This window comes from Colius striatus, chromosome 18, assembly GCF_028858725.1.
Source record: "Colius striatus isolate bColStr4 chromosome 18, bColStr4.1.hap1, whole genome shotgun sequence".
Taxonomy (NCBI): Eukaryota; Metazoa; Chordata; class Aves; order Coliiformes; family Coliidae; genus Colius; species Colius striatus.
This window is the reverse complement of record NC_084776.1, coordinates 7,504,857-7,527,130: the sequence shown is the minus strand read 5'-3', so window position 1 is coordinate 7,527,130 and position 22,274 is coordinate 7,504,857. Positions and strand designations below refer to the sequence as shown.

The 22,274-nt window shown below is 56.3% G+C and overlaps 1 protein-coding gene across 1 annotated transcript; it reads right to left on the bottom strand.

Annotated features, from left to right (window-relative positions):
• LOC133627220 (uncharacterized) lies at positions 1-6,339 on the bottom strand. The gene is made up of 11 exons (XM_062011178.1): positions 5,876-6,339; positions 4,218-4,385; positions 3,860-3,949; positions 3,290-3,361; positions 2,984-3,109; positions 2,063-2,287; positions 1,843-1,907; positions 1,184-1,285; positions 661-788; positions 346-547; positions 1-118 (listed from the first exon to the last, which is right to left on the bottom strand). Exons 1-11 carry the CDS (start codon positions 6,173-6,175, stop codon positions 1-3), a joined length of 1,596 nt encoding a protein of 531 aa, XP_061867162.1. The 5' UTR covers positions 6,176-6,339.
• Positions 6,340-22,274: the final 15,935 nt, after the last annotated feature.

The window sequence follows — 22,274 nt, the reverse complement described above, 5'->3', positions numbered from 1 at the left end:
TCAGACACCGGCGTGCTGGGTCTCTCCAAAGAGGTGTGGAGCTCTGGAAGGAGCCGCTGTGCCCGGGTCTGCTGGCCATGGGATGAAGTCAGCCTGTGCTCTGGTGACATGCCAGTGCCTGAGGACGAGGAGCAGGGGTGAGCAGGGACACGTCCTGGGCAGAGACACCCAGAAACGGGGTCTTGCCCCCGCCATGATGCAGAACGGCTGTTGTCCCACCCTGACCAGGACCAGCCCACACGTCACTCTGGCTGCAACACGGGGACTCGTTGCCCCATCCACCAGCCCTCCCCCTCCATCCTGCTTCCAGCCCTCCCCGTTGCTGGGCCCCCCCAGGGGCTGTACCTGTCACACAGAGCGAGGAGACGTAGTTCTGGGGCCGGGAGAGCAGCCGTCCGCTGTCCCAGCTGTGCTGCTGCCTCAGGGGCTGCGTGGCCGCGTCCCTGCCCACGTGTGCCCTGGCCGTGCCCTGCGTGCCCGCGGGTGGCTGCGCGTCCAGCCGGCCCCTGTAGACGCGGCCGTCGGTGCCCACCAGCAGCACCTCGTCCTGCGGGAAGGAGAGAGAGCCGGGCTGAGGCACGGGGCCAGCGCAGTGCCCCCGCCCCGGGGAAACCTCCCGGCCTCCGTCGCCCCCCACCCCCCGCCCTCCCCCGGCCCTACCTCGGTGTTCCATGGGGCGCGGCGCTGCAGCCGGGGCAGTTGTGGGGGGGTGCAGCGACTGGGTGACGGTGTGTCGGCCGCCGCACTGCCGCGGCACACGGGGGTACCTGTGCTCGGCCGCCGGCTCCCTGTGGGACGGGACACGGGGATACTCAGCGCCGGGCCCCGGGGCGCCCCGTGTTGCCCCTGCTACGGCAGGACCGGGCCGGGGTGCTCCTGGGGTTTGCCCCTTCTGGCCTGCCTGGCCGCGGCGAGAGACCTGACAAAACCCCCCTCCCGCCGAGGGCTAAGGTCAGGCTGAGACCAGATGCAACTCGTCACACGTGGCTCCGACGCCACTGAGCCACGGACCTGGGCCAGACGAGGCAGCCCAGGGGGGCTGGAAAACCTCACAGACCAGCGGCAACCTCAGCGGTTCATCTCATCCCCTGCCCCTCCTGGAGCCCCCGCACCCCGACAACCCCCAGACCGGGCAGAGCCCACTCTGCGCCCCAGGGACCGGGATGAGACCCCGAGTGCCTACCTGCGGCCGTGCTGCTGTGTGTGCTCGGGCTCGGGGGTAGTACTGGGATGCCTGCGGGGGCCAGGGGGCACCGGCGTCCCGGAGGGGATGGTCACGATGTGCCTGGGGAGGGCAGGAGCTGCGGGTGGGTGACAGAGCACAAACAACCCTCCCCGGCTCGGGGCGGCACCCCAAACCCCGCATGCTCGTAGTCCCACGCAACCCCCTGCACACTGCCCCTGGGAAGGGGTCCCCGTGCCCCTACCAGGGACAGGGCTGCAGGGCGGCTCGGCAGGGCAGACCCCCGGGTACACACCTCCCTGTCCCGTCCCCCCCTGCACAGCCCCCGATGCGCCTATTCACGGGCGGGGCACCGGCGTGTTGTAGAGCCGGTCACAGGACAGACAGTGGAAATGACCCGTGAGCTGCCTGGGGAGGAGAAAAGGGCCTGCTGAGCTGCAGGGGGCAGCAACGTCTCACCCACAGCCCGCTTTGGTTTGGGAGGGCTCTGCCCTGCAGGTACCACATCCCTGTGCCTCCTTCACATGGGAACCTGCTGCTGCTGGGGCGCCGGCCACCTTGTGCCAGTGCCGGGGGCCCACGTAGGCACCGGCCGGGGCACTGCCGGAGGGAAGGGGCAGCGCTGTCCCCAGAGCCAGCGCCGGCCCCAGCGCACTCACTTGCTCATGCCCGCGGCGGCATTCTCCTCCATCCCTGGTTGGAGCTCCAGGTCCCCACGGTCCAGCTGCGGAGGGACACACACCCTCAGGCAGCTGCCCCGGGCCGGGACAGGGCAGGCCCCGGGGACAAACCGGGAGCGGGGATCCTCAGAGGGAGCTGCCTGGGGCTGAGGAGCCTGGAGATGCCAGTTCGGCACAGCAGGCATGAGCCACTTCTCACCTTGGACTGCAGCGCAGCAGAGAGGTGTCTGAGCTGCCCCAGCTGGCGCAGAGCCTTCTCCGCCTCTGTGTAGTGCTCGGGGATGCTGCTGGAGGCTGAGGACGTGGCACTGATGTTGGTCTGCCCTGAGGGAGAACCTGCCCTCCTCTCAGCAGTCACTGGTGCTTCCTGCATCTTATCCAGAGCGGGGGACTTGGCCGGGGCAGACCGGCTCCCAGCGCTCTCCTGGGAGAAGCCAGCAAAGAGGAGCAGGTTTATGTGTGGAACTGCACCAGTAAGGGCAAGGGCTGTCCCCATGGGGACATGCTGTCCCCAGTGCCCAGATCCTGCTCCCAAACCCCCCGGGCTCACGATGACAAACTCAATCTACCCCATGAGATCCCAAAGGCCAAGCGCCCACCCCATGGAGCCCTTTGGAGCCACAGCCCCCCAGCCCCTCCCCAGCCCCCTCAGCTCTCTGGCTGCACCCGTGCCTGAAGAATATTTTCAGCAGCCCATGCAGGGGAGCAGCAAACATCCAACTGAGGGCACCTGCTACAAACCCCAGGCATTGTTTCCTCTAGCAACGGGCTCCAGATCTCCAGGCCTGCTGGAACAGACCCACTTCCCAGCCCAATGGGCCGGGCCTGATTTGCAGGAGCAGCAGCCTCAGGTGGGATTTGGAAACCACCTCACAGTGCAACATGCGGGAGTTCAGCCCCCAAACCGCTCTGTTCCCTCCTGCCAGCCCCAAGGGATTTGGACACTCGCTTGCCCCACAGAGGGGCTGTTGCAGGCTGCCCAGAGCACAGCAGAGAGAAAAGATCCCCATCTGTGTGGCGGGCCAGACAAGGAGCTGCCCTGGCTCTGCCCACACCAGGTCCTGCCTCACAGGGGGATATGCAGGGCAGGGAAGTGCAGCCCAGATGCCTCAGCACTCACCACCTCTTGGCCTCCTCCTCCTCTTGTCGTGCTGCCCACTAGGCAGTCGTCCAGTGCCTTCCACTGCACCATGTCCTTCACCTTGTCCGGCCTCGGATAGAGGCTCAACACTTCCTTCAGCCTTTCCTGGGGAAGGAAGGGATTGAGGGGTCAGCCTGTAGCCCCCAGAAGTCATCCCAGCACTATGTAGCTGGGAGCAGGATGGGACCCACAGGAGTGCTGAGCCCGCAGCACTGCTGGGGACCATGCCCTGATGCCGAGGGATGGGCTGTACTGGTTCCCCTCCCTGGGTGCTCGTGGCCATACCAGATCGCTGGTCAAAGCTGTTATCTGGTCGTGGATGCCTCTGAGAGAGCTGGCAGCACTTTGAACGTTCTCCTGGAGTGAGGGGAGAAGAAGGGACAGCAGTCAGCATATGGCAGCATTTACGAGGAGCATCCACAAACGAACTTGGGCACAGAGAGGAGGACGCTGGGCCAGGCTGTGCTTGAGGGCCAGCGCTGTATTACACAGCTACATATTTGTTTTCCTCTCCCTCCCAGCACCCATGGGAGGATTTTTCCAGTGGTTACTTAACTTTGAAAGTGCCTCAGCATTGCTTTGTTTGACACACACACTTAGCTCTTTAGCAGCGGCCCCCCTGCAGTGCCCATTTCTGCCCTCGCCAGGCAGCACTGGCAGGAGGCGGCGAGGGGGGGTTTGGGGGCTCCAGGGGAGCTGCCCCCTTGGGACACACGTCTGGCTCTGCTTTGCTGGTGCCCTTCCCGTGAGGCGAGCCCCAGGGCTGTGGGGCAGGGAGGGGGAGGGAGGGCACGGGCCGAGGGGCAGGGAGAGGGGAGGGCCCAGCGGCCACCCGGGGCAGCGGCAGCAGCTCACCTGCAGCGCCCGGATCTCCTCGCCCATGCGGGACTGCGCCGCCTGTATCCCGCTGATCTGCGTGAGCACATCCTGGGACAGAGCCACGGCCTGGGAGAAGGGGGTTGGTGGGGTCAGCCCCAAGGGAGGGTCCCGCCGAGCCCCTCGGCCCTGCCCCGGGGCAGCCGCTGCGCTCCCGCAGGCAGCAGGGCCGGCTCCAGCCCTGCCCGCGCCCGGCCCCAGGCGCTGGAGGGACCCCCGGGGCGAGGAGCCGCTGCCGAGGGCCGGGGCCGGGCCCTGCCCGAGGAGGGAGGGCGAGCTCCCCGCTGCCAGGGGCTGGCTCGTCGGGGAGCAGCCAGGGAGCGGGACCAGCCTCTACCTTGGAAATGCTGCTCTCGTTGGCTTCCACTCTCTCTCTCAGCTGCTGCAGCTCCGCAGCCAGCGAGGCCACCCGGGCGCCAAGGGCCGTCCCCTCCATCGGGGCCTCGGCCGGTGCGTCCCGCAGGCCCAGGTGTCCCAGCATGGCATCCAGCACCCTGTGCAGGAGCTGAGAGGAAATGCCTTTGTCCTCAGGAATCCCGAGGGCCCTGTCCAGCAGCTGGGAGAGGCTGAGTATGGCCATGGCAGCAGCTAGCTTGCCACGTCTTCCTCCTTCTCCTCCTCACCACTGAATGCAACTCTGTGTTCAGGGGGTGACACAAGTCCCCTACTGCCGGGTGACGCTCTGCTCCCGGCCTGAGGAATGGGCTTTATGATGTCACCCGCAGCCAGGGTGATTCCGTAAAGGGCGCGTGCCAGGAGGATGGAGCCAGGCTGTCCTCAGCGGTCTCCAATGAGGGGACAAGGGGCAACGGGTACAAGCTGGAACATGAGAGGTTCCAAAGAAACCCAAGGAAAAACTTGTTCCCTGTTGAGGGGAGGGAGCACTGGAAGGGGCTGCCCAGACGGGCTGTGGAGTCTCTGGGGGAAAATGGGACAAGTCGAATTCGGGCATTAAACCCAAAGAAAATCCATCTCTGTGCGTATGTTGATCTTCCACGCCGAGAGGGTTGAATTCAAAGAGGGAGCAGAGAGATGAAGAGATGGGATCAGAACAGTCTGGGTGAGAAGCCAAGCCCCGGATGAGCGACCCCAAGGCTTAAGTCCAGGGACCAGCAGAGCCGCAGGCTCAAGAGCCTCAAAGCCAGGGGCCCATCAGGCTTCCCAGAGAGCACTCGCGCTGGCAGGAGATGCTGTAAGACCCCTCCCATAGCACAGGAGCTCATCAGCACCATGGTACAGCAACAGCAAGAGGAAGGAGGACTTGGGGCAGAAGGGAAATGCTGAGGTTCAATGCTGAGGTGATGGCCACCTCGGTCCACGCCGGGCATGTGCCACATGCTCCCGCACTCTGGCCCCAACCCACCATCTTCTGCTGACCTTTGGGCATCCCCTGAGCACAGTGCCAGCTTCCTGAACGATAAATATGGTTTGGAGAGCTCTCTCCTGTTACGTATTTCAGCATCAGAACGTGGTGACCCAGCCAGGATCAGCTTTCCAAAGCCTCACGGAACCAGTGCAATTGTAAGGGATCCTGCCCACACTATGGAGTATTCTGGGGACACCTTCTGATTCCCTGGTGAGTTCTTGCAGCAGCAATCGGTCTGGGAGCTGACTGCAGGACATGGGTTGCATTGCAATTGAAGGAGCCTCCACGCTCTCCCTGGGCAGCCTGGGCCAGGGCTCCCTCACCTCAGCACCAAAGGAGCTTCTCCTCGTGTTTCAGTGGAACTGGTTGTGTTCCAGCTTCTGGCCGTTACCCCTTGTCCTGTCGCTGGACACCACAGACAGAAAGCGTCCCCCCATCCTGCCGACAGCCACCCTTTGGGGCCATATCCAGTGTGTGGGCCGCGGGCACGATGTGCTGGGGCCTCAGCCCGGTGCTCGCTGAGCTGCAGCCGCCCCCAAGCCTCGGCCCTGCCCCTGGGACAGCCCTGGCCCTCCCCCCGCCCCGCCTCCCGCCCCCCGCCCGGGCTTTTGGCCCAGCCCTTTGCTTACCCCAACAGTCGGTAATTTAAAGAGCTCTCTCCCGTCAGGTGCCGGTTGAAGACGCGTCCTGGGGGTGAGCAGTGTCCGGAGCATCCCTCCGGACAAAAACCCACTGGGCTGGCTGCGGAGGGCAGGGAGGGGAGAGGGGGACGTCATGGCGGCCGGCGCGGGGACTACAAGCCCCAGCATGCCCCGCGCCCCGCCCGGCGCCCGCCATGGCAACGCCTCCCGCGCAGGCGCTCCGGGGTGAGGCTGTGCGGCGGCGGCCATGGCGCTCAACAGGAACCACTCCGAGGGTGGCGGCGTCATCGTTAACAACAGCGAGAAGTGAGCTGCCAGGCTGATCAAAACAGTCTGGGGGAGGCGCTGGGGGAAGGTTCCGACGGGCAGCGCCGCGACCCCACAGGAGACAGAGCCCACGGGACCCACAGACACGCCAAACACAACCGCATGGTCGACCAGCGAATGCGCCCCGCGCCCCTCGTCCCACGCTTTATAGCTCCGCCCCGGCGCATGCGCTGTGCGGCCTCTGGAAGCTGCTGGAAAGCGCTGGAAGGCCCGAGCCCGGGCCCCGGCCCCGAACCCGCCGCGCCCGGGGCCCGCGCGGGGCCGCTGTGTGCTCGGACCGCTGCGCGCCCGCTCCGGGGCAACAGCGGCCCCCACAGGCGGAGCCCGGCCAGAAGCTTCCCCTGCAGCTGCCGGGGCCGGCGCCGGCCAGCGCTGACACGGCCCCGCAGCGGCCCAGGCCCGGCCCCGCGGTGACTGAGGGAACGCCTCTCTCGGGAACGTGCTGGAGAAGCCGCTGCTGCCTGTGTGCCGGCAGGGGCTGCAGGAGTCCTTCCCACCGCCGTTGAAACCTGTGTGCCGAGCCCAAGCAGCAGAAGCTGCCTGCCCTGCAGAGCCATGGGGGAAGCCAATGGGCCTGGGTGCTGCCCCGGGGAACGCACACGCCGCTCTGTGGGCACTGACATGCAGAAATGGCACTTCAGGACCCTTCCCCTGGGCTGGCTGAGAGAGGATGGGCTCGTTGGCAGGGCAGAGCTGCAAATGAGAAAGGGCAGAGGGGTCTCCCAGCCGGGGCACGGGGAGCCCTTGGCTTTGCAGGGAGCAGGGAGGGCTGGCAGGGGAGGCAGGTGGAAAAGGCCACGTCACGTTTCCTTGGGAACTTGGCTTTGTCTCAAAAAAACCCCCAACAAACCAGCCGAGCCCCCCCCCAAAAAACCCCCTACACAGTTCAGCCAGATAAGGCTTCTCCCGGGGAAGCTCTATCAAGGAGTAGCCCAAGCACACACTGTCACCACAGGCTCAGCTTAATCAAAGGTCTGAGGCTCTCAGGAAAGGCAGCTTTCCCACCGCCCCCTGCCCAGGCCCTGCCCAGCTGAAAGCCAAAGCCCACGTACTTTGGTACTGTGCCTTTTCAAGGGCTTTTGCATTTACTGTGGGCCAGGCCAGCTCTAAGCCCGTCTATGACAGCGAAGGACTATAATAAAAACACCATCCACACGTCAAAACTTGAAGTGGGTCGGGAAGATGGAACTCCATGAACATGGTTAAAGATTCTCTTTGGAGAAACTTGACAGGCTTGGGTAAAATCTGAAAGACCAACAAGAAATGTTTCAGCCGCTGCTCCAGTTGCAGGTATCAGAAAAAAGGCATCTTTTTATTGAAGGCAGGAAAAGCTTTCTCTCTTCTAAGACGTTGCTACTACTACTACTTCAGCATGGGCTGCCCACTGTCCCTCATTGCCTCTGTCTGTCCCTGCTCGCTCGCCTGCTCGGGACCTGTGAGGGATGTAGGAGGTTGGACAGGGCCGCCCAGTCCTGCTCAGACACCGGCGTGCTGGGTCTCTCCAAAGAGGTGTGGAGCTCTGGAAGGAGCCGCTGTGCCCGGGTCTGCTGGCCATGGGATGAAGTCAGCCTGTGCTCTGGTGACATGCCAGTGCCTGAGGACGAGGAGCAGGGGTGAGCAGGGACACGTCCTGGGCAGAGACACCCAGAAACGGGGTCTTGCCCCCCCCCATGATGCAGAACAGCTGTTGTCCCACCCTGACCAGGACCAGCCCACACGTCACTCTGGCTGCAACACGGGGACTCGTTGCCCCATCCGCCAGCCCTCCCCCTCCATCCTGCTTCCAGCCCTCCCCGTTGGATCCCCTCCTCCTCTTGGATCATGCCACGTGCTAACACCAGTCTGAGTATGTAGAAAGTAGACCTGACCCTGCTGAGTCGTCCTTTGCTCATCTCCCTCGGGTAAATCAGGAGGAGTGTGCAAGTGTGTCCTGCTCATGTAATTTCTGTGCCTCTGCGACCTGACTCTCCTCTCTGACAGCCGGGGATCTGACGTCTGCCCGCAAGTTGCACCGTTCGTCCCTGTAATCGGAGTGTTCTCATCCACAAAACAGCTCAGGGGTCTGCCTGGACTGGAGTATTCTGATGCTGGCCGTGTTGGTCGCTCCCACTGAGTTGTTCGTATAATGTGATTTAAATACTGGATCCTTCCAGAAGCAGTCCTCCGCTCCTCCCACCCATCTGGTAAATCATTATCAAATAACCGACTGCAATCCACGACTTGTCCTCCTGTGCCTATTTGGTCTCTGGACTGAAGGCTTACTACTATCTGTCCTCTAACAGTATCATTGTCGTTTGGACCAAGCTTGCACAGATCCAGTCTCTGAAAACCAGTGTCTTTAAGGCGGTTGATTGTATCTGAAAGAAGTCTCACACAACCCAGAAAACCAGCTCCCTGTTTTTTATGAATTTTCTTGTGATTCCACACACTGATTGTAATTGAATCTGACTTCCCAATATATAGGTCATAATGCTGATTCCACCTTGGATCAAGTGTATTCTTCACAGTATCTGTAGAATGGCATTGGCCAGAAATGGGACAAGTCGAATTCAGGCATTTACTGTGGGCCAGGCCAGCTCTAAGCCCGTCTATGACAGCGAAGGACTATAATAAAAACACCGTCCACACGTCAAAACTTGAAGTGGGTCGGGAAGATGGAACTCCATGAACATGGTTAAAGATTCTCTTTGGAGAAACTTGACAGGCTTGGGTAAAATCTGAAAGACCAACAAGAAATGTTTCAGCCGCTGCTCCAGTTGCAGGTATCAGAAAAAAGGCATCTTTTTATTGAAGGCAGGAAAAGCTTTCTCTCTTCTAAGACGTTGCTACTACTACTACTTCAGCATGGGCTGCCCACTGTCCCTCATTGCCTCTGTCTGTCCCTGCTCGCTCGCCTGCTCGGGACCTGTGAGGGATGTAGGAGGTTGGACAGGGCCGCCCAGTCCTGCTCAGACACCGGCGTGCTGGGTCTCTCCAAAGAGGTGTGGAGCTCTGGAAGGAGCCGCTGTGCCCGGGTCTGCTGGCCATGGGATGAAGTCAGCCTGTGCTCTGGTGACATGCCAGTGCCTGAGGACGAGGAGCAGGGGTGAGCAGGGACACGTCCTGGGCAGAGACACCCAGAAACGGGGTCTTGCCCCCCCCCATGATGCAGAACGGCTGTTGTCCCACCCTGACCAGGACCAGCCCACACGTCACTCTGGCTGCAACACGGGGACTCGTTGCCCCATCCGCCAGCCCTCCCCCTCCATCCTGCTTCCAGCCCTCCCCGTTGGATCCCCTCCTCCTCTTGGATCATGCCACGTGCTAACACCAGTCTGAGTATGTAGAAAGTAGACCTGACCCTGCTGAGTCGTCCTTTGCTCATCTCCCTCGGGTAAATCAGGAGGAGTGTGCAAGTGTGTCCTGCTCATGTAATTTCTGTGCCTCTGCGACCTGACTCTCCTCTCTGACAGCCGGGGATCTGACGTCTGCCCGCAAGTTGCACCGTTCGTCCCTGTAATCGGAGTGTTCTCATCCACAAAACAGCTCAGGGGTCTGCCTGGACTGGAGTATTCTGATGCTGGCCATGTTGGTCGCTCCCACTGAGTTGTTCGTATAATGTGATTTAAATACTGGATCCTTCCAGAAGCAGTCCTCCGCTCCTCCCACCCATCTGGTAAATCATTATCAAATAACCGACTGCAATCCACGACTTGTCCTCCTGTGCCTATTTGGTCTCTGGACTGAAGGCTTACTACTATCCGTCCTCTAACAGTATCATTGTCGTTTGGACCAAGCTTGCACAGATCCAGTCTCTGAAAACCAGTGTCTTTAAGGCGGCTGATTGTATCTGAAAGAAGTCTCACACAACCCAGAAAACCAGCTCCCTGTTTTTTATGAATTTTCTTGTGATTCCACGCACTGATTGTAATTGAATCCGACTTCCCAATATATAGGTCATAATGCTGATTCCATCTTGGATCAAGTGTATTCTTCACAGTATCTGTAGAATGGCATTGGCCAGAAATGGGACAAGTCGAATTCAGGCATTTACTGTGGGCCAGGCCAGCTCTAAGCCCGTCTATGACAGCGAAGGACTATAATAAAAACACCGTCCACACGTCAAAACTTGAAGTGGGTCGGGAAGATGGAACTCCATGAACATGGTTAAAGATTCTCTTTGGAGAAACTTGACAGGCTTGGGTAAAATCTGAAAGACCAACAAGAAATGTTTCAGCTGCTGCTCCAGTTGCAGGTATCAGAAAAATGGCATCTTTTTATTGAAGGCAGGAAAAGCTTTCTCTCTTCTAAGACGTTGCTACTACTACTACTTCAGCATGGGCTGCCCACTGTCCCTCATTGCCTCTGTCTGTCCCTGCTCGCTCGCCTGCTCGGGACCTGTGAGGGATGTAGGAGGTTGGACAGGGCCGCCCAGTCCTGCTCAGACACCGGCGTGCTGGGTCTCTCCAAAGAGGTGTGGAGCTCTGGAAGGAGCCGCTGTGCCCGGGTCTGCTGGCCATGGGATGAAGTCAGCCTGTGCTCTGGTGACATGCCAGTGCCTGAGGACGAGGAGCAGGGGTGAGCAGGGACACGTCCTGGGCAGAGACACCCAGAAACGGGGTCTTGCCCCCCCCCCCATGATGCAGAACGGCTGTTGTCCCACCCTGACCAGGACCAGCCCACACGTCACTCTGGCTGCAACACGGGGACTCGTTGCCCCATCCGCCAGCCCTCCCCCTCCATCCTGCTTCCAGCCCTCCCCGTTGGATCCCCTCCTCCTCTTGGATCATGCCACGTGCTAACACCAGTCTGAGTATGTAGAAAGTAGACCTGACCCTGCTGAGTCGTCCTTTGCTCATCTCCCTCAGGTAAATCAGGAGGAGTGTGCAAGTGTGTCCTGCTCATGTAATTTCTGTGCCTCTGCGACCTGACTCTCCTCTCTGACAGCCGGGGATCTGACGTCTGCCCGCAAGTTGCACCGTTCGTCCCTGTAATCGGAGTGTTCTCATCCACAAAACAGCTCAGGGGTCTGCCTGGACTGGAGTATTCTGATGCTGGCCGTGTTGGTCGCTCCCACTGAGTTGTTCGTATAATGTGATTTAAATACTGGATCCTTCCAGAAGCAGTCCTCCGCTCCTCCCACCCATCTGGTAAATCATTATCAAATAACCGACTGCAATCCACGACTTGTCCTCCTGTGCCTATTTGGTCTCTGGACTGAAGGCTTACTACTATCTGTCCTCTAACAGTATCATTGTCGTTTGGACCAAGCTTGCACAGATCCAGTCTCTGAAAACCAGTGTCTTTAAGGCGGTTGATTGTATCTGAAAGAAGTCTCACACAACCCAGAAAACCAGCTCCCTGTTTTTTATGAATTTTCTTGTGATTCCACACACTGATTGTAATTGAATCCGACTTCCCAATATATAGGTCATAATGCTGATTCCATCTTGGATCAAGTGTATTCTTCACAGTATCTGTAGAATGGCATTGGCCAGAAATGGGACAAGTCGAATTCAGGCATTTACTGTGGGCCAGGCCAGCTCTAAGCCCGTCTATGACAGCGAAGGACTATAATAAAAACACCGTCCACACGTCAAAACTTGAAGTGGGTCGGGAAGATGGAACTCCATGAACATGGTTAAAGATTCTCTTTGGAGAAACTTGACAGGCTTGGGTAAAATCTGAAAGACCAACAAGAAATGTTTCAGCCGCTGCTCCAGTTGCAGGTATCAGAAAAAAGGCATCTTTTTATTGAAGGCAGGAAAAGCTTTCTCTCTTCTAAGACGTTGCTACTACTACTACTTCAGCATGGGCTGCCCACTGTCCCTCATTGCCTCTGTCTGTCCCTGCTCGCTCGCCTGCTCGGGACCTGTGAGGGATGTAGGAGGTTGGACAGGGCCGCCCAGTCCTGCTCAGACACCGGCGTGCTGGGTCTCTCCAAAGAGGTGTGGAGCTCTGGAAGGAGCCGCTGTGCCCGGGTCTGCTGGCCATGGGATGAAGTCAGCCTGTGCTCTGGTGACATGCCAGTGCCTGAGGACGAGGAGCAGGGGTGAGCAGGGACACGTCCTGGGCAGAGACACCCAGAAACGGGGTCTTGCCCCCCCCCATGATGCAGAACGGCTGTTGTCCCACCCTGACCAGGACCAGCCCACACGTCACTCTGGCTGCAACACGGGGACTCGTTGCCCCATCCGCCAGCCCTCCCCCTCCATCCTGCTTCCAGCCCTCCCCGTTGGATCCCCTCCTCCTCTTGGATCATGCCACGTGCTAACACCAGTCTGAGTATGTAGAAAGTAGACCTGACCCTGCTGAGTCGTCCTTTGCTCATCTCCCTCGGGTAAATCAGGAGGAGTGTGCAAGAGTGTCCTGCTCATGTAATTTCTGTGCCTCTGCGACCTGACTCTCCTCTCTGACAGCCGGGGATCTGACGTCTGCCCGCAAGTTGCACCGTTTGTCCCTGTAATCGGAGTGTTCTCATCCACAAAACAGCTCAGGGGTCTGCCTGGACTGGAGTATTCTGATGCTGGCCGTGTTGGTCGCTCCCACTGAGTTGTTCGTATAATGTGATTTAAATACTGGATCCTTCCAGAAGCAGTCCTCCGCTCCTCCCACCCATCTGGTAAATCATTATCAAATAACCGACTGCAATCCACGACTTGTCCTCCTGTGCCTATTTGGTCTCTGGACTGAAGGCTTACTACTATCCGTCCTCTAACAGTATCATTGTCGTTTGGACCAAGCTTGCACAGATCCAGTCTCTGAAAACCAGTGTCTTTAAGGCGGTTGATTGTATCTGAAAGAAGTCTCACACAACCCAGAAAACCAGCTCCCTGTTTTTTATGAATTTTCTTGTGATTCCACACACTGATTGTAATTGAATCCGACTTCCCAATATATAGGTCATAATGCTGATTCCATCTTGGATCAAGTGTATTCTTCACAGTATCTGTAGAATGGCATTGGCCAGAAATGGGACAAGTCGAATTCAGGCATTTACTGTGGGCCAGGCCAGCTCTAAGCCCGTCTATGACAGCGAAGGACTATAATAAAAACACCGTCCACACGTCAAAACTTGAAGTGGGTCGGGAAGATGGAACTCCATGAACATGGTTAAAGATTCTCTTTGGAGAAACTTGACAGGCTTGGGTAAAATCTGAAAGACCAACAAGAAATGTTTCAGCCGCTGCTCCAGTTGCAGGTATCAGAAAAAAGGCATCTTTTTATTGAAGGCAGGAAAAGCTTTCTCTCTTCTAAGACGTTGCTACTACTACTACTTCAGCATGGGCTGCCCACTGTCCCTCATTGCCTCTGTCTGTCCCTGCTCGCTCGCCTGCTCGGGACCTGTGAGGGATGTAGGAGGTTGGACAGGGCCGCCCAGTCCTGCTCAGACACCGGCGTGCTGGGTCTCTCCAAAGAGGTGTGGAGCTCTGGAAGGAGCCGCTGTGCCCGGGTCTGCTGGCCATGGGATGAAGTCAGCCTGTGCTCTGGTGACATGCCAGTGCCTGAGGACGAGGAGCAGGGGTGAGCAGGGACACGTCCTGGGCAGAGACACCCAGAAACGGGGTCTTGCCCCCCCCCCCATGATGCAGAACGGCTGTTGTCCCACCCTGACCAGGACCAGCCCACACGTCACTCTGGCTGCAACACGGGGACTCGTTGCCCCATCCGCCAGCCCTCCCCCTCCATCCTGCTTCCAGCCCTCCCCGTTGGATCCCCTCCTCCTCTTGGATCATGCCACGTGCTAACACCAGTCTGAGTATGTAGAAAGTAGACCTGACCCTGCTGAGTCGTCCTTTGCTCATCTCCCTCGGGTAAATCAGGAGGAGTGTGCAAGTGTGTCCTGCTCATGTAATTTCTGTGCCTCTGCGACCTGACTCTCCTCTCTGACAGCCGGGGATCTGACGTCTGCCCGCAAGTTGCACCGTTCGTCCCTGTAATCGGAGTGTTCTCATCCACAAAACAGCTCAGGGGTCTGCCTGGACTGGAGTATTCTGATGCTGGCCGTGTTGGTCGCTCCCACTGAGTTGTTCGTATAATGTGATTTAAATACTGGATCCTTCCAGAAGCAGTCCTCCGCTCCTCCCACCCATCTGGTAAATCATTATCAAATAACCGACTGCAATCCACGACTTGTCCTCCTGTGCCTATTTGGTCTCTGGACTGAAGGCTTACTACTATCCGTCCTCTAACAGTATCATTGTCGTTTGGACCAAGCTTGCACAGATCCAGTCTCTGAAAACCAGTGTCTTTAAGGCGGTTGATTGTATCTGAAAGAAGTCTCACACAACCCAGAAAACCAGCTCCCTGTTTTTTATGAATTTTCTTGTGATTCCACACACTGATTGTAATTGAATCCGACTTCCCAATATATAGGTCATAATGCTGATTCCATCTTGGATCAAGTGTATTCTTCACAGTATCTGTAGAATGGCATTGGCCAGAAATGGGACAAGTCGAATTCAGGCATTTACTGTGGGCCAGGCCAGCTCTAAGCCCGTCTATGACAGCGAAGGACTATAATAAAAACACCGTCCACACGTCAAAACTTGAAGTGGGTCGGGAAGATGGAACTCCATGAACATGGTTAAAGATTCTCTTTGGAGAAACTTGACAGGCTTGGGTAAAATCTGAAAGACCAACAAGAAATGTTTCAGCCGCTGCTCCAGTTGCAGGTATCAGAAAAAAGGCATCTTTTTATTGAAGGCAGGAAAAGCTTTCTCTCTTCTAAGACGTTGCTACTACTACTACTTCAGCATGGGCTGCCCACTGTCCCTCATTGCCTCTGTCTGTCCCTGCTCGCTCGCCTGCTCGGGACCTGTGAGGGATGTAGGAGGTTGGACAGGGCCGCCCAGTCCTGCTCAGACACCGGCGTGCTGGGTCTCTCCAAAGAGGTGTGGAGCTCTGGAAGGAGCCGCTGTGCCCGGGTCTGCTGGCCATGGGATGAAGTCAGCCTGTGCTCTGGTGACATGCCAGTGCCTGAGGACGAGGAGCAGGGGTGAGCAGGGACACGTCCTGGGCAGAGACACCCAGAAACGGGGTCTTGCCCCCCCCCATGATGCAGAACGGCTGTTGTCCCACCCTGACCAGGACCAGCCCACACGTCACTCTGGCTGCAACACGGGGACTCGTTGCCCCATCCGCCAGCCCTCCCCCTCCATCCTGCTTCCAGCCCTCCCCGTTGGATCCCCTCCTCCTCTTGGATCATGCCACGTGCTAACACCAGTCTGAGTATGTAGAAAGTAGACCTGACCCTGCTGAGTCGTCCTTTGCTCATCTCCCTCAGGTAAATCAGGAGGAGTGTGCAAGTGTGTCCTGCTCATGTAATTTCTGTGCCTCTGCGACCTGACTCTCCTCTCTGACAGCCGGGGATCTGACGTCTGCCCGCAAGTTGCACCGTTCGTCCCTGTAATCGGAGTGTTCTCATCCACAAAACAGCTCAGGGGTCTGCCTGGACTGGAGTATTCTGATGCTGGCCGTGTTGGTCGCTCCCACTGAGTTGTTCGTATAATGTGATTTAAATACTGGATCCTTCCAGAAGCAGTCCTCCGCTCCTCCCACCCATCTGGTAAATCATTATCAAATAACCGACTGCAATCCACGACTTGTCCTCCTGTGCCTATTTGGTCTCTGGACTGAAGGCTTACTACTATCTGTCCTCTAACAGTATCATTGTCGTTTGGACCAAGCTTGCACAGATCCAGTCTCTGTAAACCAGTGTCTTTAAGGCGGCTGATTGTATCTGAAAGAAGTCTCACACAACCCAGAAAACCAGCTCCCTGTTTTTTATGAATTTTCTTGTGATTCCACACACTGATTGTAATTGAATCCGACTTCCCAATATATAGGTCATAATGCTGATTCCATCTTGGATCAAGTGTATTCTTCACAGTATCTGTAGAATGGCATTGGCCAGAAATGGGACAAGTCGAATTCAGGCATTTACTGTGGGCCAGGCCAGCTCTAAGCCCGTCTATGACAGCGAAGGACTATAATAAAAACACCGTCCACACGTCAAAACTTGAAGTGGGTCGGGAAGATGGAACTCCATGAACATGGTTAAAGATTCTCTTTGGAGAAACTTGACAGGCTTGGGTAAAATCTGAAAGACCAACAAGAAATGTTTCAGCCGCTGCTCCAGTTGCAGGTATCAGAAAAATGGCATCTTTTTATTGAAGGCAGGAAAAGCTTTCTCTCTTCTAAGACGTTGCTACTACTACTACTTCAGCATGGGCTGCCCACTGTCCCTCATTGCCTCTGTCTGTCCCTGCTCGCTCGCCTGCTCGGGACCTGTGAGGGATGTAGGAGGTTGGACAGGGCCGCCCAGTCCTGCTCAGACACCGGCGTGCTGGGTCTCTCCAAAGAGGTGTGGAGCTCTGGAAGGAGCCGCTGTGCCCGGGTCTGCTGGCCATGGGATGAAGTCAGCCTGTGCTCTGGTGACATGCCAGTGCCTGAGGACGAGGAGCAGGGGTGAGCAGGGACACGTCCTGGGCAGAGACACCCAGAAACGGGGTCTTGCCCCCCCCCCCATGATGCAGAACGGCTGTTGTCCCACCCTGACCAGGACCAGCCCACACGTCACTCTGGCTGCAACACGGGGACTCGTTGCCCCATCCGCCAGCCCTCCCCCTCCATCCTGCTTCCAGCCCTCCCCGTTGGATCCCCTCCTCCTCTTGGATCATGCCACGTGCTAACACCAGTCTGAGTATGTAGAAAGTAGACCTGACCCTGCTGAGTCGTCCTTTGCTCATCTCCCTCAGGTAAATCAGGAGGAGTGTGCAAGTGTGTCCTGCTCATGTAATTTCTGTGCCTCTGCGACCTGACTCTCCTCTCTGACAGCCGGGGATCTGACACCTGCCCGCAAGTTGCACCGTTCGTCCCTGTAATCGGAGTGTTCTCATCCACAAAACAGCTCAGGGGTCTGCCTGGACTGGAGTATTCTGATGCTGGCCGTGTTGGTCGCTCCCACTGAGTTGTTCGTATAATGTGATTTAAATACTGGATCCTTCCAGAAGCAGTCCTCCGCTCCTCCCACCCATCTGGTAAATCATTATCAAATAACTGACTGCAATCCACGACTTGTCCTCCTGTGCCTATTTGGTCTCTGGACTGAAGGCTTACTACTATCCGTCCTCTAACAGTATCATTGTCGTTTGGACCAAGCTTGCACAGATCCAGTCTCTGAAAACCAGTGTCTTTAAGGCGGTTGATTGTATCTGAAAGAAGTCTCACACAACCCAGAAAACCAGCTCCCTGTTTTTTATGAATTTTCTTGTGATTCCACACACTGATTGTAATTGAATCCGACTTCCCAATATATAGGTCATAATGCTGATTCCATCTTGGATCAAGTGTATTCTTCACAGTATCTGTAGAATGGCATTGGCCAGAAATGGGACAAGTCGAATTCAGGCATTTACTGTGGGCCAGGCCAGCTCTAAGCCCGTCTATGACAGCGAAGGACTATAATAAAAACACCGTCCACACGTCAAAACTTGAAGTGGGTCGGGAAGATGGAACTCCATGAACATGGTTAAAGATTCTCTTTGGAGAAACTTGACAGGCTTGGGTAAAATCTGAAAGACCAACAAGAAATGTTTCAGCCGCTGCTCCAGTTGCAGGTATCAGAAAAATGGCATCTTTTTATTGAAGGCAGGAAAAGCTTTCTCTCTTCTAAGACGTTGCTACTACTACTACTTCAGCATGGGCTGCCCACTGTCCCTCATTGCCTCTGTCTGTCCCTGCTCGCTTGCCTGCTCGGGACCTGTGAGGGATGTAGGAGGTTGGACAGGGCCGCCCAGTCCTGCTCAGACACCGGCGTGCTGGGTCTCTCCAAAGAGGTGTGGAGCTCTGGAAGGAGCCGCTGTGCCCGGGTCTGCTGGCCATGGGATGAAGTCAGCCTGTGCTCTGGTGACATGCCAGTGCCTGAGGACGAGGAGCAGGGGTGAGCAGGGACACGTCCTGGGCAGAGACACCCAGAAACGGGGTCTTGCCCCCCCCCCCATGATGCAGAACGGCTGTTGTCCCACCCTGACCAGGACCAGCCCACACGTCACTCTGGCTGCAACACGGGGACTCGTTGCCCCATCCGCCAGCCCTCCCCCTCCATCCTGCTTCCAGCCCTCCCCGTTGGATCCCCTCCTCCTCTTGGATCATGCCACGTGCTAACACCAGTCTGAGTATGTAGAAAGTAGACCTGACCCTGCTGAGTCGTCCTTTGCTCATCTCCCTCAGGTAAATCAGGAGGAGTGTGCAAGTGTGTCCTGCTCATGTAATTTCTGTGCCTCTGCGACCTGACTCTCCTCTCTGACAGCCGGGGATCTGACGTCTGCCCGCAAGTTGCACCGTTCGTCCCTGTAATCGGAGTGTTCTCATCCACAAAACAGCTCAGGGGTCTGCCTGGACTGGAGTATTCTGATGCTGGCCGTGTTGGTCGCTCCCACTGAGTTGTTCGTATAATGTGATTTAAATACTGGATCCTTCCAGAAGCAGTCCTCCGCTCCTCCCACCCATCTGGTAAATCATTATCAAATAACCGACTGCAATCCACGACTTGTCCTCCTGTGCCTATTTGGTCTCTGGACTGAAGGCTTACTACTATCCGTCCTCTAACAGTATCATTGTCGTTTGGACCAAGCTTGCACAGATCCAGTCTCTGAAAACCAGTGTCTTTAAGGCGGTTGATTGTATCTGAAAGAAGTCTCACACAACCCAGAAAACCAGCTCCCTGTTTTTTATGAATTTTCTTGTGATTCCACACACTGATTGTAATTGAATCCGACTTCCCAATATATAGGTCATAATGCTGATTCCATCTTGGATCAAGTGTATTCTTCACAGTATCTGTAGAATGGCATTGGCCAGAAATGGGACAAGTCGAATTCAGGCATTTACTGTGGGCCAGGCCAGCTCTAAGCCCGTCTATGACAGCGAAGGACTATAATAAAAACACCGTCCACACGTCAAAACTTGAAGTGGGTCGGGAAGATGGAACTCCATGAACATGGTTAAAGATTCTCTTTGGAGAAACTTGACAGGCTTGGGTAAAATCTGAAAGACCAACAAGAAATGTTTCAGCCGCTGCTCCAGTTGCAGGTATCAGAAAAATGGCATCTTTTTATTGAAGGCAGGAAAAGCTTTCTCTCTTCTAAGACGTTGCTACTACTACTACTTCAGCATGGGCTGCCCACTGTCCCTCATTGCCTCTGTCTGTCCCTGCTCGCTCGCCTGCTCGGGACCTGTGAGGGATGTAGGAGGTTGGACAGGGCCGCCCAGTCCTGCTCAGACACCGGCGTGCTGGGTCTCTCCAAAGAGGTGTGGAGCTCTGGAAGGAGCCGCTGTGCCCGGGTCTGCTGGCCATGGGATGAAGTCAGCCTGTGCTCTGGTGACATGCCAGTGCCTGAGGACGAGGAGCAGGGGTGAGCAGGGACACGTCCTGGGCAGAGACACCCAGAAACGGGGTCTTGCCCCCCCCCATGATGCAGAACGGCTGTTGTCCCACCCTGACCAGGACCAGCCCACACGTCACTCTGGCTGCAACACGGGGACTCGTTGCCCCATCCGCCAGCCCTCCCCCTCCATCCTGCTTCCAGCCCTCCCCGTTGGATCCCCTCCTCCTCTTGGATCATGCCACGTGCTAACACCAGTCTGAGTATGTAGAAAGTAGACCTGACCCTGCTGAGTCGTCCTTTGCTCATCTCCCTCAGGTAAATCAGGAGGAGTGTGCAAGTGTGTCCTGCTCATGTCATTTCTGTGCCTCTGCGACCTGACTCTCCTCTCTGACAGCCGGGGATCTGACGTCTGCCCGCAAGTTGCACCGTTCGTCCCTGTAATCGGAGTGTTCTCATCCACAAAACAGCTCAGGGGTCTGCCTGGACTGGAGTATTCTGATGCTGGCCGTGTTGGTCGCTCCCACTGAGTTGTTCGTATAATGTGATTTAAATACTGGATCCTTCCAGAAGCAGTCCTCCGCTCCTCCCACCCATCTGGTAAATCATTATCAAATAACCGACTGCAATCCACGACTTGTCCTCCTGTGCCTATTTGGTCTCTGGACTGAAGGCTTACTACTATCCGTCCTCTAACAGTATCATTGTCGTTTGGACCAAGCTTGCACAGATCCAGTCTCTGAAAACCAGTGTCTTTAAGGCGGTTGATTGTATCTGAAAGAAGTCTCACACAACCCAGAAAACCAGCTCCCTGTTTTTTATGAATTTTCTTGTGATTCCACACACTGATTGTAATTGAATCCGACTTCCCAATATATAGGTCATAATGCTGATTCCATCTTGGATCAAGTGTATTCTTCACAGTATCTGTAGAATGGCATTGGCCAGAAATGGGACAAGTCGAATTCAGGCATTTACTGTGGGCCAGGCCAGCTCTAAGCCCGTCTATGACAGCAAAGGACTATAATAAAAACACCGTCCACACGTCAAAACTTGAAGTGGGTCGGGAAGATGGAACTCCATGAACATGGTTAAAGATTCTCTTTGGAGAAACTTGACAGGCTTGGGTAAAATCTGAAAGACCAACAAGAAATGTTTCAGCCGCTGCTCCAGTTGCAGGTATCAGAAAAATGGCATCTTTTTATTGAAGGCAGGAAAAGCTTTCTCTCTTCTAAGACGTTGCTACTACTACTACTTCAGCATGGGCTGCCCACTGTCCCTCATTGCCTCTGTCTGTCCCTGCTCGCTCGCCTGCTCGGGACCTGTGAGGGATGTAGGAGGTTGGACAGGGCCGCCCAGTCCTGCTCAGACACCGGCGTGCTGGGTCTCTCCAAAGAGGTGTGGAGCTCTGGAAGGAGCCGCTGTGCCCGGGTCTGCTGGCCATGGGATGAAGTCAGCCTGTGCTCTGGTGACATGCCAGTGCCTGAGGACGAGGAGCAGGGGTGAGCAGGGACACGTCCTGGGCAGAGACACCCAGAAACGGGGTCTTGCCCCCCCCCATGATGCAGAACGGCTGTTGTCCCACCCTGACCAGGACCAGCCCACACGTCACTCTGGCTGCAACACGGGGACTCGTTGCCCCATCCGCCAGCCCTCCCCCTCCATCCTGCTTCCAGCCCTCCCCGTTGGATCCCCTCCTCCTCTTGGATCATGCCACGTGCTAACACCAGTCTGAGTATGTAGAAAGTAGACCTGACCCTGCTGAGTCGTCCTTTGCTCATCTCCCTCGGGTAAATCAGGAGGAGTGTGCAAGTGTGTCCTGCTCATGTCATTTCTGTGCCTCTGCGACCTGACTCTCCTCTCTGACAGCCGGGGATCTGACGTCTGCCCGCAAGTTGCACCGTTCGTCCCTGTAATCGGAGTGTTCTCATCCACAAAACAGCTCAGGGGTCTGCCTGGACTGGAGTATTCTGATGCTGGCCGTGTTGGTCGCTCCCACTGAGTTGTTCGTATAATGTGATTTAAATACTGGATCCTTCCAGAAGCAGTCCTCCGCTCCTCCCACCCATCTGGTAAATCATTATCAAATAACCGACTGCAATCCACGACTTGTCCTCCTGTGCCTATTTGGTCTCTGGACTGAAGGCTTACTACTATCCGTCCTCTAACAGTATCATTGTCGTTTGGACCAAGCTTGCACAGATCCAGTCTCTGAAAACCAGTGTCTTTAAGGCGGTTGATTGTATCTGAAAGAAGTCTCACACAACCCAGAAAACCAGCTCCCTGTTTTTTATGAATTTTCTTGTGATTCCACACACTGATTGTAATTGAATCCGACTTCCCAATATATAGGTCATAATGCTGATTCCATCTTGGATCAAGTGTATTCTTCACAGTATCTGTAGAATGGCATTGGCCAGAAATGGGACAAGTCGAATTCAGGCATTTACTGTGGGCCAGGCCAGCTCTAAGCCCGTCTATGACAGCGAAGGACTATAATAAAAACACCGTCCACACGTCAAAACTTGAAGTGGGTCGGGAAGATGGAACTCCATGAACATGGTTAAAGATTCTCTTTGGAGAAACTTGACAGGCTTGGGTAAAATCTGAAAGACCAACAAGAAATGTTTCAGCCGCTGCTCCAGTTGCAGGTATCAGAAAAAAGGCATCTTTTTATTGAAGGCAGGAAAAGC

What these genes read in the sequence shown, in the direction of transcription:
- LOC133627220 (XM_062011178.1), bottom strand. Translation starts at nt 6,175, where the DNA reads ATGACGCCGCCACCCTCGGAGTGGTTCCTGTTGAGCGCCATGGCCGCC. An exon ending in TTAAATTACCGACTGTTGGG is followed by an intron (nt 4,386 to 5,875) that starts GTAAGCAAAGGG and finishes ATTTCCTCTCAG; the next exon opens with CTCCTGCACAGGGTGCTGGA. An exon ending in GAGGAGGAGGCCAAGAGGTG is followed by an intron (nt 2,288 to 2,983) that starts GTGAGTGCTGAG and finishes GGCTTCTCCCAG; the next exon opens with GAGAGCGCTGGGAGCCGGTC.